At 39.2% G+C, this 12,281-nt stretch overlaps 1 protein-coding gene across 1 annotated transcript; it reads left to right on the top strand.

Annotated features, from left to right (window-relative positions):
• The first annotated feature begins 81 nt into the window (after positions 1–81).
• On the top strand, positions 82–741 carry LOC117338935 (probable serine/threonine-protein kinase fnkE). The gene has a single exon (XM_033900299.1). It carries the CDS (start codon positions 82–84, stop codon positions 739–741), a length of 660 nt encoding a protein of 219 aa, XP_033756190.1.
• The last annotated feature ends 11,540 nt before the right edge of the window (positions 742–12,281 follow it).

Genomic DNA, 12,281 nt, shown 5'->3' with positions numbered 1-12,281 from the left:
CTGTGTACATTGTACAAAATGGTTCTGGACCGTCATTAAACAAGGGTTTGTGGTTTTGTAATTGTCGACCTATCAACAGCTATGGTCATGGGAAAGCCTACGGAACCTCGACGGTACTACAATTGGACATACTACAATCAGTTAGGAAGCCATGGAAAGCCTACGGAACTTCGACGGTATTACAGTGGGACCTACTACAGTCAGTTAGGAAGCGATGGAAAGCCTACGGAACCTCGACAGTACTACAATGGGACCTACTACAGTCAGTTAGGAAGCCATGGAAAGCCTACGGAACTTCGACGGTACTACAATGGGTCCTACTACAGTCAGTTAGGAAGCCATGGAAAGCCTACGGAACCTCGACGGTATTACAGTGGGACCTACTACAATCAGTTAGGAAGCCATGGAAAGCCTACGGAACCTCGCCGGTATTACAATGGGTCCTACTACAATCAGTTAGGAAGCCATGGAAAGCCTACGGAACCTCGCCGGTATTACAATGGGTCCTACTACAATCAGTTAGGAAGCCATGGAAAGCCTACGGAACCTCGCCGGTATTACAATGGGTCCTACTACAATCAGTTAGGAAGCCATGGAAAGCCTACGGAACCTCGCCGGTATTACAGTGGGACCTACTACAATCAGTTAGGAAGCCACGGAAAGCCTACGGAACCTCGACGGTACTACAATGGGACCTACTACAATCAGTTAGATGGAAAGCTGGGTCAACTTCGCGTTTGAACAATTTCTCATTAGCAGCATTGGTAGACAGATAATTCCGTGTTCTGTACAGAGGGGGGAATACCCAGACTTGATTCCACGAGGATTATGTCACTGTGAATCATATGTAGTAGAATGCTTCTGGAATGATATAACACCAGACGTCGATCTGGATTGGTTGTCACTGTTCGGGAGGGTGTATGCTGGAAAACATGTTCCCACGAGGCATGCAATCAAGGCATAATCTGTCAACCTGTTTCAGGTCATTTCGTCTAACGAAGAATATGGCTATATATATACATGCTGTACCGAAATGGTTAGCTTCAGCTGCATGATATGGCGAATGGGCGAGATCGGTGGCATCGAAAAATTGACAATTCAACATGAAAGTGAAATATTGAGGTAACAAAGGTCATTCTGGCTTGACCCCTTATACGATGTCGTTAGATGTTCGTGTAACGTAGTGAGAATGACCATCTAAATTCTAATTAGATTGTGTCATAAACTCCCGAAGATTTTTAGAAACACTTCACGTCGACAATAAGAAAATCAACAGGTATGACAACGTGGAAACAAAATTCCTGTTATTGCTCTAAATTGAAAGATAAGGGTTTCTTTATTTATCTATTTATTTGTGCTTTCTCCTTTTGTGAAAGAGGAGATGGTGGTGGTGGTGGTGGTAGGGGTTGGGCTAACATCATTACAATGGCCAGATTGATTTGGACGAGTGTCTAGGGAAACTAGCAGAAGAACACAAACTGGCGACAAAAAAAGGACTCGGCCCAGGGGTGTTGCGATGATCTATATCTTCGTCTCTTTCAAGACAGAAGGAAATCCTTAATTCCACAGAGGGGACAATCTTAGTCGTTTCCTACGATCACCATGCAATGCGATTCCTTATTTTGCGATACTTTATTTTGTGATACCTTATTTTGCAAAGTAATATTTCTTTTGCGATACCTTATTTTTGGAGAATTCAATGTCCATTTATCAAAAACCACCCAGTCAAGGGTCTTTAAAAATAAGAGATAATATCGATATCGATATTCAAACGAACCGTAATTTAATCCTTAAAACGACAAAAAGAAAGGAGAACAAAATACAAACAAAATATAGAAGATTTGCCTGGAGACCCTCATCTTCGCTATGCAAGGCTTCTGATGACGTTAGACTCCACGAACGGAGCCATGAACGGAGTGTAACGTAATCAGCCTTGGCTCGCGAAGAGACCCTCGAAAACGTAAGATAATACGACCATGGATTCCGGACGGGTAAGCGTCTCCTGCTTCTTGGTCAAATCAAGGTTTAGTCGCAATGAAAATGAAAGCTGAACTAGCTCGGATCATACATCTAAATGAGATGATGATGTGGACTATACAACTTTCCCATGGCCCAAATCAACTCGCACCTCTCGAAATCCTGCATTGTTAGTAGTCGACCTCTGTCACGGAAGTGTCATATAAGCGCCGTAGGTAAGGAATATTACTATCTAGAAATGGAAAAATTAACCATTAGAAAATTTAAGTCGCATGCAAATTGTTTTCTCGATCCTGAACGATCAACCATAGAAACTTTTTCTATGGAGGGCAACACTTACATGTATTCCTCTCTGTTTGGAAATGTCCTCACGGACGTCATAGAAGTTTGACTGATTCATCATTGTTTTCTATTTAGGTGACATTTCGGAACAAAAATGTGATAAGAGTCGACTGATGTGGACCAATGAAGAATCTGAGTATTCTCCGCTTATTACCCACAGTTTGTGCTTCTATTTTCTCTCTTAAGACGTCCATTCTCATAATTAATCTGAAACTAATAGAATATCACATGTTGATACATCAGTATTCTTTTTATAGTAGATAAATATAATACACATCTATATATATATCATGGCTAAGTTACAAAGACGTGACTCCTGATAAAAGGTGATGGAATTCTATGTAGACGTTTTATGACGAACATATCCTCTGGTGTGACATTTAGACAGATCTTGTAACGTGTAAAAGGGCAGTTGGTGATGTTGATACGTACGATACATCCATGTTATCGGTACAATCTCAGACCCTCCACCAACACCCCCAGCCCCTACCCCCTCCTTACCGAGGTCTGGTCAACCTCACAGACGACCGTGGTACATATATAGCTAGTAGTACGACACCACGACATCGCGAAGTGTAAGAAATGTGATAAAAAAATTAAATTAGAGGTATTGTCTACACTTATTTTATATCTTTGACGGTGGTTTTCATTTGACATTAGCCAGACTTTTGTGCTGCTCCCTGAGATTACATCATCGGCCGGCCTACATAATATCAACCACTGACATATTCATCCAACGTCTCACCCAGTATCGATAAGAGGTATCGAACTTTACCACTAAAATCGCACCATAAATTCGTTACGTCTGAAAAATTCACTCCACCGGAAATCACCGTGTACCGTTTCGTATTTCTGAAATTCAAAAAGTATCTGCCAGAGACCATTTCTGTCCCTTTCTCTCTTGTTTTCCTTACTTTTTCAAGTGAACTTATGCCGTGATGCGGCGTCCGTCGTCCGTCCGTCTGTCCGGCGTCAACTTTTTCATTTAAACGACGTCTTCTCAATAACCAAGAGCCCCAGGGACTTGGTATTGGCCCTGTAGTATGCTTGGGGTTAAGGGCTACCAAGTTTGTTCAAACAAATGACCTTGGCCTTCATTCAAGGTCACATAGGTCAAATAGGCAAAAATCTTTAAACAACTTCTTCTCAATAACCAAAAGGCCAAGGGACTTGATATGAGGCCTGTAGCATCCTGGGGTGAAGGGCTACCAAGTTTATTCAAATGAATGACCTTGACCCTGATTCAAGGTCACATAGGTCAAACAGGCTATAATCTTCAAACGACTTCTTCTCAATAACCAAGAGGCCCAGGGACTTGATGTTGAGTCTGTTTGTCGCATGCTGGGGTGAAGGGCTACCAAAATTGTTCAAATGCATGACCTTGACCTAAATGCGATAGCCATGAGTCACCGAGACCTGATATTAAACCAAAAGTATGCTGGAATGAAGACTAGAAAATTTATTGACATAAATAAACCTAGGGTACTCTGATATTTGATTAATTTGTTGATCAGCATAGTATCTGTAGAAATGACATCAATCAACTTCAAAGTTGCTGTAGATCCAGGTGCAAAGGCGACAAAAGTTAATTGTTTACTCGTATTCTTATCGGATGCAGTCAACATACGACCACAAGGCGATCAATCAAGATAGGGAAGAATGTTAATTGATATTTAGAAGTAGTAGATAAATTTGTACATAAAATATGTACGTACAAATTTATTTTGTGTGTAAAATGTGTTACTAGTAACAGGCTTTTACACAGGATGTGTACGTACACTTTTTAGGTCATCTGACCCGAAGGGTAAGGTCAGGATGACCTATATATAGTCATCATACTTCGTCCGTCGTCGTGCGCCGTCCGCCGTCCGCCGTGCGTAAACTTTTCACATTTCAAACTTCTTCTCAAATTCAAATAGTGGGATTGAGCTGAAACTTGCCTGAAATAATCTTGAGATGGTCCTGACCAAGTGTTATTATTTTTCAGTTCGATTAGAAAACCAAGATGGTCGTCATGGCAGCCATCTTGAAAAACACATTTTAAACTTCTTCTCCAGTTCCACTGGTGCCATTGAGCTCGAAATTGGTGAGGATATTAAGGAAGGAGAGCCAACAAAGTGTTGTTATTTTTCGGCCTCGTAAAAACTTTTGACATGGCAGTCACGGCGGCCATTTTGTAACATGATTGCGCAATCATAGTTTTCGTGAACAACACCTATTTCAAACTTCTTCTCAAATTCCACCAGTGGGATTCAGCTCTAACTTACCAGAAATGATCCTGAGATAGCCTTGATCAATTGTTGTTATTTTTCGGGTTGATCCAACTTCCAAGATGGCCACCATGGCCAACAGTACCACTATACTCGCTACAGAGAATGCATACTACAACAGTGTGAGGGTCTTTAATTTAGAGTTAGATGACCGTTAAGCCCCTTGTGCCTCTTATTGTGTACTTTATCTACTACATGTACTAGCAGTAGATATTTTTGACACACAATATGTACGTACATTTTTCGTTGAAAAAAACGTTCTACTAGTAACACTATTTTGCCCGTCCGATATCGGCCATCGTAGTAATACCATAAATTCTACCATGTTTGCTATGCAACGCCAGTTTTGATTGGTTTAAAACCATGTATTATTTTCCAATAATACACGCTCGTGCCAATAATACACGCTCGTGAGTCACGGCTGTTACAATTTTATATATCTAAAATTCACCCGTTTCATAAAAGGTTACTATAGCCGAGTGGGCTAATGGGTTAGTCTTTCAATACATTTTTATCACGACGCGAGTTCGAATCCTACGGAGGCACCCTCTTTTTTTCTTTTTCTTTTTTTATTCTTTTTTTTTTTAATTTTCAAAATCAATGCCATATGATAGATGCTTTTGATCGTAGTACTGTATTGCCTGTATATTTCATCTACAAATAATGCAATACTCAAGAAATAAATTACAAGGTTTTCTCGGGGTTTCTTTGCTGTTTTTCTATTAGAAAGAGGTCGATCTCAGAACTAAACAGTACATGGTAGAATAGAAATAATCACCTTTGACTCGTGTATTGCGGCCTTCGTTATTAATTTAATTGCAAAATATCCTCGTCCTCGTTGTATATCCTGCAACAATACACGAATCATCGTTAATTATTTCTTAAATATTGTTTGTTAAAGGCAAAGGTTGGGATTTCCTTACGCCCCCGTTTACTCGCCATTGAAACTACATGTACATGTACTTATGGATTAGCATTGTTAATTGTTTCCATAATTTAAAATAGTACACCATTGACTTGTTCTAAATGAATAATAATTACGAATACTTCCAATTTTTCACCTCCGGGTCAAATATATCTACTTGTGTCACGCGGTGACTATCGCTGATAGAGTCATTGTCTTCCAGCCGGAGTTCCGTATGGGTAGTAGCCAGGTACCCTGTGTATTGCGCGTGCAGCCCCTCGAGTAGAGAGCCAGTCTACATGAGAAGTTGTATCTATCGATAACGGACTTTGTTCCGGAAGCTAAACAATCCGAATACGTTGAATCACCAGCCATGGGCGGAGAGGCGTGTTTATATCTAATATTCATATACGTATGATGTAATAACTTTTCAAATTGTTGTGTAAAATAATATTTTTTATCTCAAAAATATTTAGTAAATTACAGCTTTATATATTTAGGAGCAATTTATACCGAGATGTAGACAAACCGGTTTGGATGTCTTACCTACATGTCTTTTTTGTGTGAAAATATGCAGTTTTGACATGCGCAATTTACCTACAGTACATAAGCCAAGAAGATAAGGCAAGGGAAAATACCTTAATTCTTTATAACATAATGTGTGTATCATGTGGTTATATGTTTAAATTCTCCCTACTGAGAGACCCGGTTTGTATAATTTAAACCGGTTCACGGTATGAATTAGGATGTAATTCTTTTCTCTTTGGTATGAGATACGCCAATAGGTGGCGCTACCGGTATTTGCACGTGCAAATGGGCTTAGGTATAACTTATACATGTACGTGTCATTCAGGCGACACCGGTAACGTAAATGTTAATGTTTTTGTTTTGTTTATTTTTTTATTGATGTGACAAATAGGTACGGTGAGGAAGTTGTATGATGTGTGCGAAATGTGCATTTTTGCGCAATTTAGATTATGAAGTTTTTGAATTAACATAGCAGTCGGTGCCTATGTCTTAATGTCGCTGTGAAATACAGTTATTGTATATGTGTTGTTTATCCTATTGGATAGAAACCGGTTAGCAGACACCTTGTTTAATCACCATAGTTTACATAGAGTGTGTATCTCTCTTACAGGTAAATCATTATTTTGTTGGACTGTCTCTTTTTAACACATGTAATGTCTGTGATTTAGGTTAGTGCGAATCAAACTAACAGTGTCGTTCTGAAATATCAGCACTCACAATAAAGAAGATTTATGAGTGGTAATGATATTTCCAGTACGTGGCTGATTGATTTCAAATTCGCTATCTGACAACATATACCATGTTTGAAGTTCAATCATATTCAATTATGGAGTAAAAATAATACTTTCTGCAGTTTATGCTACAGAATAATAATGTTTTAAAGATTCAGCTGAAAAAATATGTCAATAATTTAGAAATGTAGGTCACAATAACCTAGTTTAGCATCTAGTCAATTTTGGTATCTGATACTTTTAAACAAAAACTGCTGAAACCTTCGTTCATATCAACCCAATAATAACTCATGCGAATCGCTGTGTGGGAACAATGATCTAAACTTGTCTACTGGATGTTCCTCCCCCTTATAATTAATGTCAGGGGCGTAGCTTGCTATATAAAAAAAGCCCGGGCTTGCACATAAAAAATCCTAGTATGAGTTATTAATAAGCCATGGTCTTGTAAAGTTAATATATCTAATATGTATTGTCGACCCGTCAAGGTCTTGAATGTAGAATCACAAAAAAATCTAAACGTAGATTAATTAAAATTAATGATAATGAAATACGCAGATAGCCATGCTGTTTTTCGAAGTCCGGAAATGGAAACCTGAAGTCGTATCCGTTTATTATTATAAATCTAGGGGTTTCCGGTGTTTAGTTGTTTGGTGCGTAAATATGAAGAAAGCACAATCAACGATATATATCTAGATAGCTTCTTCAAACCTAAACCGAAAGACACGCAAAGTCAAAGCCCGACAGAAGAAATTGTCGAAAATGTTAAATCGACATCTAAAAGTGACACCTCTCAAATTATAATGACACTCACACCTTATTTAGAAGTATGGTCCCAAAATCCCAACCCAGAGGAAATGTACAATCTACGATATAGAGAAATATGGATTCCCATCAAGGTAGGCTTCATGAAGACAACGATTCGTACACTGTATTTTTCTATCTTCTTATGCCCAATTATATGAGGCGCCGTTTTTATATTTATTCATTATTTTCACATAGGCTATGCTATGCATGATTCGAATTTTATTTACATGTGTGAAAAATGTGAAACCCTATTTTTGCTGTATGTATTCAAAAATTCGATTTTTACATATGCATAATTCGAATTTCGCGCACTATCAAGCATTACCGAAAATCATTTCCAGGGGCTGATCAATTCCTTAAAACCATCTTCAGTCGGGGGGCTTCGCCCTCCTGAACCCCCCACCAGGGCGCTGCCCTGGACCCGCTGGGGGCCTAGGCGGCCCCCAGACCCCTCGCCTGGGCTTGAACATGTCTGAACCTCTAGCTACGCCCCTGAATGTGGTCTACTTTTGTCACATGATGTCGCGTTAATGTATAAATTCGTTGTAGTTTTGTATTCAGTCTGGTATACAACAGGAAGATGTACTATTCATCTGTGTTTAAAACAGGTATATGTAACAGGTTGATGGTGAGCTAAAATACGTGAAACCTTTCATAGTATAAACATATAATCAAGGTCTTAAGAACAAAACAAAAACAAAACTTGCAAACACAAATATCATACTATGTATAGTTTCTTAAACGAAATTGGAAATGCACTACTTCCTACATATACCCTCATTTCAGAGCATGCTCCCACACAGCATTGCTCCCAGGTTATTATGGGGTTGATAAATTCAGTGTGTTTTTAATATAGACCAATTAATAAGGTCACTGTGACCTACCTTTTTCAGTTTTTGACATTTTGATCAACTGATTTTTTAAAAACTGATACTTCTGTAGCAGAAACTGCAAAAAAAAACTAATTTTGTTTTACAATATTGAATTAGCACGAACTTAAACAAGACAATTTGATTCCCCCCTCTTGTGTTGGTATTATTGATTAGTTTAGACTTTGGCGTTTATAATCGGTTTCCGGAGCGCAATAACTTTGCATATCCTATAAAACACACCGGACTTTCAGAATACTGTGACGATTAACGTTTCAAATTTATGAATTCGATCAGAAACTATGCTTTTATTAGGTTATTTCAGGTAAGCCATGCTAGGTATTGAAGTAAACAACGAATATGGTTTCAGACCAAATAAGGCGTGTGACCCTAGCTGACCTTGAAGGGCGTTACAAAATCAACCGCGAGCTGTATAATATTTCTGGCTTTATCTTTCTTGTGTTTTTGTAATTTTACGACATTAATTTACATCAATTTACATAAGGCTTTCACGATATTGTACTTCGGCCGCACAACAAGTCTATGGAATTTCTTTTCTTTTAAGACTCCCACGTACATCAACATATATCACTGCCCTTTCTGTCAATGCCGGCTAGTTTTTTCTGTTTTTGAGATAATTCAACATCAACAGTCTGAAGGGTAATACAATATAAATGTGGTATGTTGTCAAGTGTTATGGATAGGTGCATCTGTATAATAATAATATTCTATTTCACGATGTGTCGTTCGGTAGGTTTAAAGCGACTTAATCTGTAACGCTCGTCACTAGCACCCAGTTGGCGACTCAATTCGGCTTTCCCCGGTAATATTGTTTACAAACATCAATTAAGATAAACAGCGTTTTAAAACCCGAAAACATACATTTACAGAACATTGTTTATGGTAAAGTTTCGCGTGTCGTTATATGTTAAATCTATTTCACCTATTTATGATAAGAAATTTAATGAGTATGAAATCTACAGGTGTAGTCGCTTTTAGTCATATACAAAAGCTATGGTCATTGATTTATATCAGGGCCAGGGGACATAACCCAAAGCCTTCCTCACAGGTACCGGTGTGAACGCTCAACTAAAGACCTAGACTGACCACCAGACCCTAAGTTGTTTTGTTAAGAATTGCCAAGCTAAATTCTAATACTAGATTATCTGCCCCTAGTTTGAAACTTAGAATCAGACATATCCTAGGGATCAAAATCATAAAGGTCAATTTTATTTATAATTTTAATATTCTAAAGACAGAGGACCAGGCTACTAAAGACCGAAAGTGAGGCAGTGCCAAGGGACACTTTGAGTATGAAGAAAAAAGTTGTTTAGAATGAAGAGAAAAGATAACATCCCAAATCTATCCGCCTCTTACGATCATTCTTATTCCCTGCCTGTAGACAGCATTCATGTAGGTAGCATGCTTGTCTCGCCAAATACGATGCTATGTATGTCCGCATTTGCTGATCTAAGTGGTCATGGCGAAGCCATCTGAGAGAAACTATTCATCAATATTAAAATGTGTCTTTATTTAATAACTGGTCAATCTTGATTGCAGTGTTTACAATAGTGAACACTTTGACAAACACGTTACTTTTCTGTTGACGATTTTATGCAAACAGCGAAATATCATATAGTTCTAATGCCTAAAACCATGGAGGCCTTTAGGGGCATACGATTTGTACCCGCTGATTCCACTACTTGATCGTAAGTGGCGACTTTTGAAATATTTTTCACCTTGCATCTATCTTGTCCCTTTCTCACACCTGGTCTTTGTGTCCCTGTAACGATGGTTTGGGTTCTGGTTCCGGGTTGTGACATACCAAAGCCATAACTGCCTACCCATTTCTTTGTCGGTTTAATTGTACTTGCGACATGACATTTCAGGAAATATGTCACTATCCAGTTGGCGTCACTCAGTAGATTTTTTTCTAAGTGTGTTGACAGGGCGTTAAATAGTTTAATCAACCTTTCAGTGAAACCAGTTAATTACGTACAGTATATAATGTATAAATGGACATGAACTATTGTTTTCCTATTTCAAGAGAAATATAGCTGGGTAATACAAATAATCTGTTTGATTGAGACAATAGGATGAAGAACAAGAGACCCATGGGGCCTGTATCGCTCACCTGGTTGGATAAGACCAAATGTCAAAATAATGTTCATGTTCAATTTGTTTTATTTGTCAATCTCAAACAATGCTATATATAGTTATAGTGTGGGGATCCCAACTGCTTTAAAGAAATAACGAAGTCTAGACTCTCTAAATTACACATATTCCCCCTATTGGGCCCCGCCCTTTGGCCCCTTGGGGGTCAGAGTCAGTATTTTTGCAAAATCTGTTCCCCTTCCCCAATAGATGTTTCTGGCTAAATTGGGTTCAAATGTGTTCTTAACTTTATGACTAGTAGCGATTTAAAGGAATTACCCCTATTTCCCCTATGGGCCCCCGCCCCTTTGGCCCCTCGAGGACCAGAGTCACCATTTATGCAAAATCTATTTCCCTTCACCCAAAAGATGTTTCTGACTAAATTGGGTTCAACTCCATTCATAACTTTATGACTAGTAGCAATTTAAAGGAATTACCACTATTTCCCCTATTGGGCCCCACCCCATTGGCCACTCGGGGGTCAGAGTCACCATTTATGCAAAATATGTTCCCTTTCTCCCATGAATGTTTCTGACCAAATTGGGTTCTAATCCATTTATAACGTTATGACTAGTAGCGATTTAAAGGAGTTACCTCTATTTCCCCTAGGGGGCCCGCCCCTCAGGCCTCTTGGGGGTCAGAGTCACAATTTATGCAAAATCTGTTCCCCTTCCCTCATGGACGTTTCTGACCAAATTGGGTTCAAATCCATTCATAACTTTATGACTAGTAGCGATTTGAAGGTATTGCCTCAATTTCCCCTATTGGGCCCCGCCCATCCGTCCCCTACGGGGTTAGAGTCTCCATTTATGCAAAATCTGTTACCCTTCCCCAATAGATGTTTCTGGCTAAATTGGGTTCAAATGCGTTCTTAACTTTATGACTAGTAGCGATTTAAAGGAATTACCCCTATTTCCCCTATGGGGCCCCGCCCCTTTGGCCCCTCGAGGGTCAGAGGCACCATTTATGCAAAATCTATTTCCCTTCACCCAAAAGATGTTTCTGACTAAATTGGGTTCAACTCCATTCATAACTTTATGACTAGTAGCAATTTAAAGAAATTGCCTCAATTTCCCCTATTGGGCCCCGCCCCTCAGGCCCCTTGGGGGTCAGAGTCACCATTTATGCAAAATCTGATCCCCTTCTACCAAGGATATTTCCGACCGAATTTGGTAAAAATCCAACTAGAACTTTTTGACTAGTAGCGATTTGAAGCAAATGTTGACGGACGACGGACGCCGCGCCATGACATAAGCTCACCAGACCTTCGGTCCAGGCGAGCTACTGTTCAGTCCGCTCGCTGAACAGGCGCCCATCTCAGTTACCCATCTCACGTCATTGATCTAGAAGACTTTATTTTTTTAGCTGTCTATGGTATATCAGCATACTCAGCTGTATAATTGGGGATCGGCATGCAGGGAAGTAATCAGAAGATGGACCAAATTCTGATGTAAGGATATCTTTTAATATGGTCACTAAAGCTGTAATTACGAACTGAGAGCATTGGGCAAATTTTCAATGACTGACACAGATACTTCAAAGTAGAAATGCCCGCACTTTTTTGTGGCTCTTAACCGTGAATGAATCAGAATGCCGGAAATATTCACAGTAAAACCACAAATACCGGGTATGCCCAAGTTGATTGATTTAAAGAAAGCCCTACATTAAATTACGCGGGTTTACAAGTGACAGAAATTCAGGT

This window comes from Pecten maximus, chromosome 12 (assembly GCF_902652985.1).
Source record: "Pecten maximus chromosome 12, xPecMax1.1, whole genome shotgun sequence".
Lineage (NCBI taxonomy): Eukaryota > Metazoa > Mollusca > Bivalvia > Pectinida > Pectinidae > Pecten > Pecten maximus.
The sequence above is the reverse complement of the archived record's forward strand: the minus strand, read 5'-3'. Positions and strand labels throughout refer to the sequence as shown.

Coding starts and splice junctions, on each gene's coding strand:
- LOC117338935 (XM_033900299.1), top strand. CDS start 82: ATGGTCATGGGAAAGCCTACGGAACCTCGACGGTACTACAATTGGACA.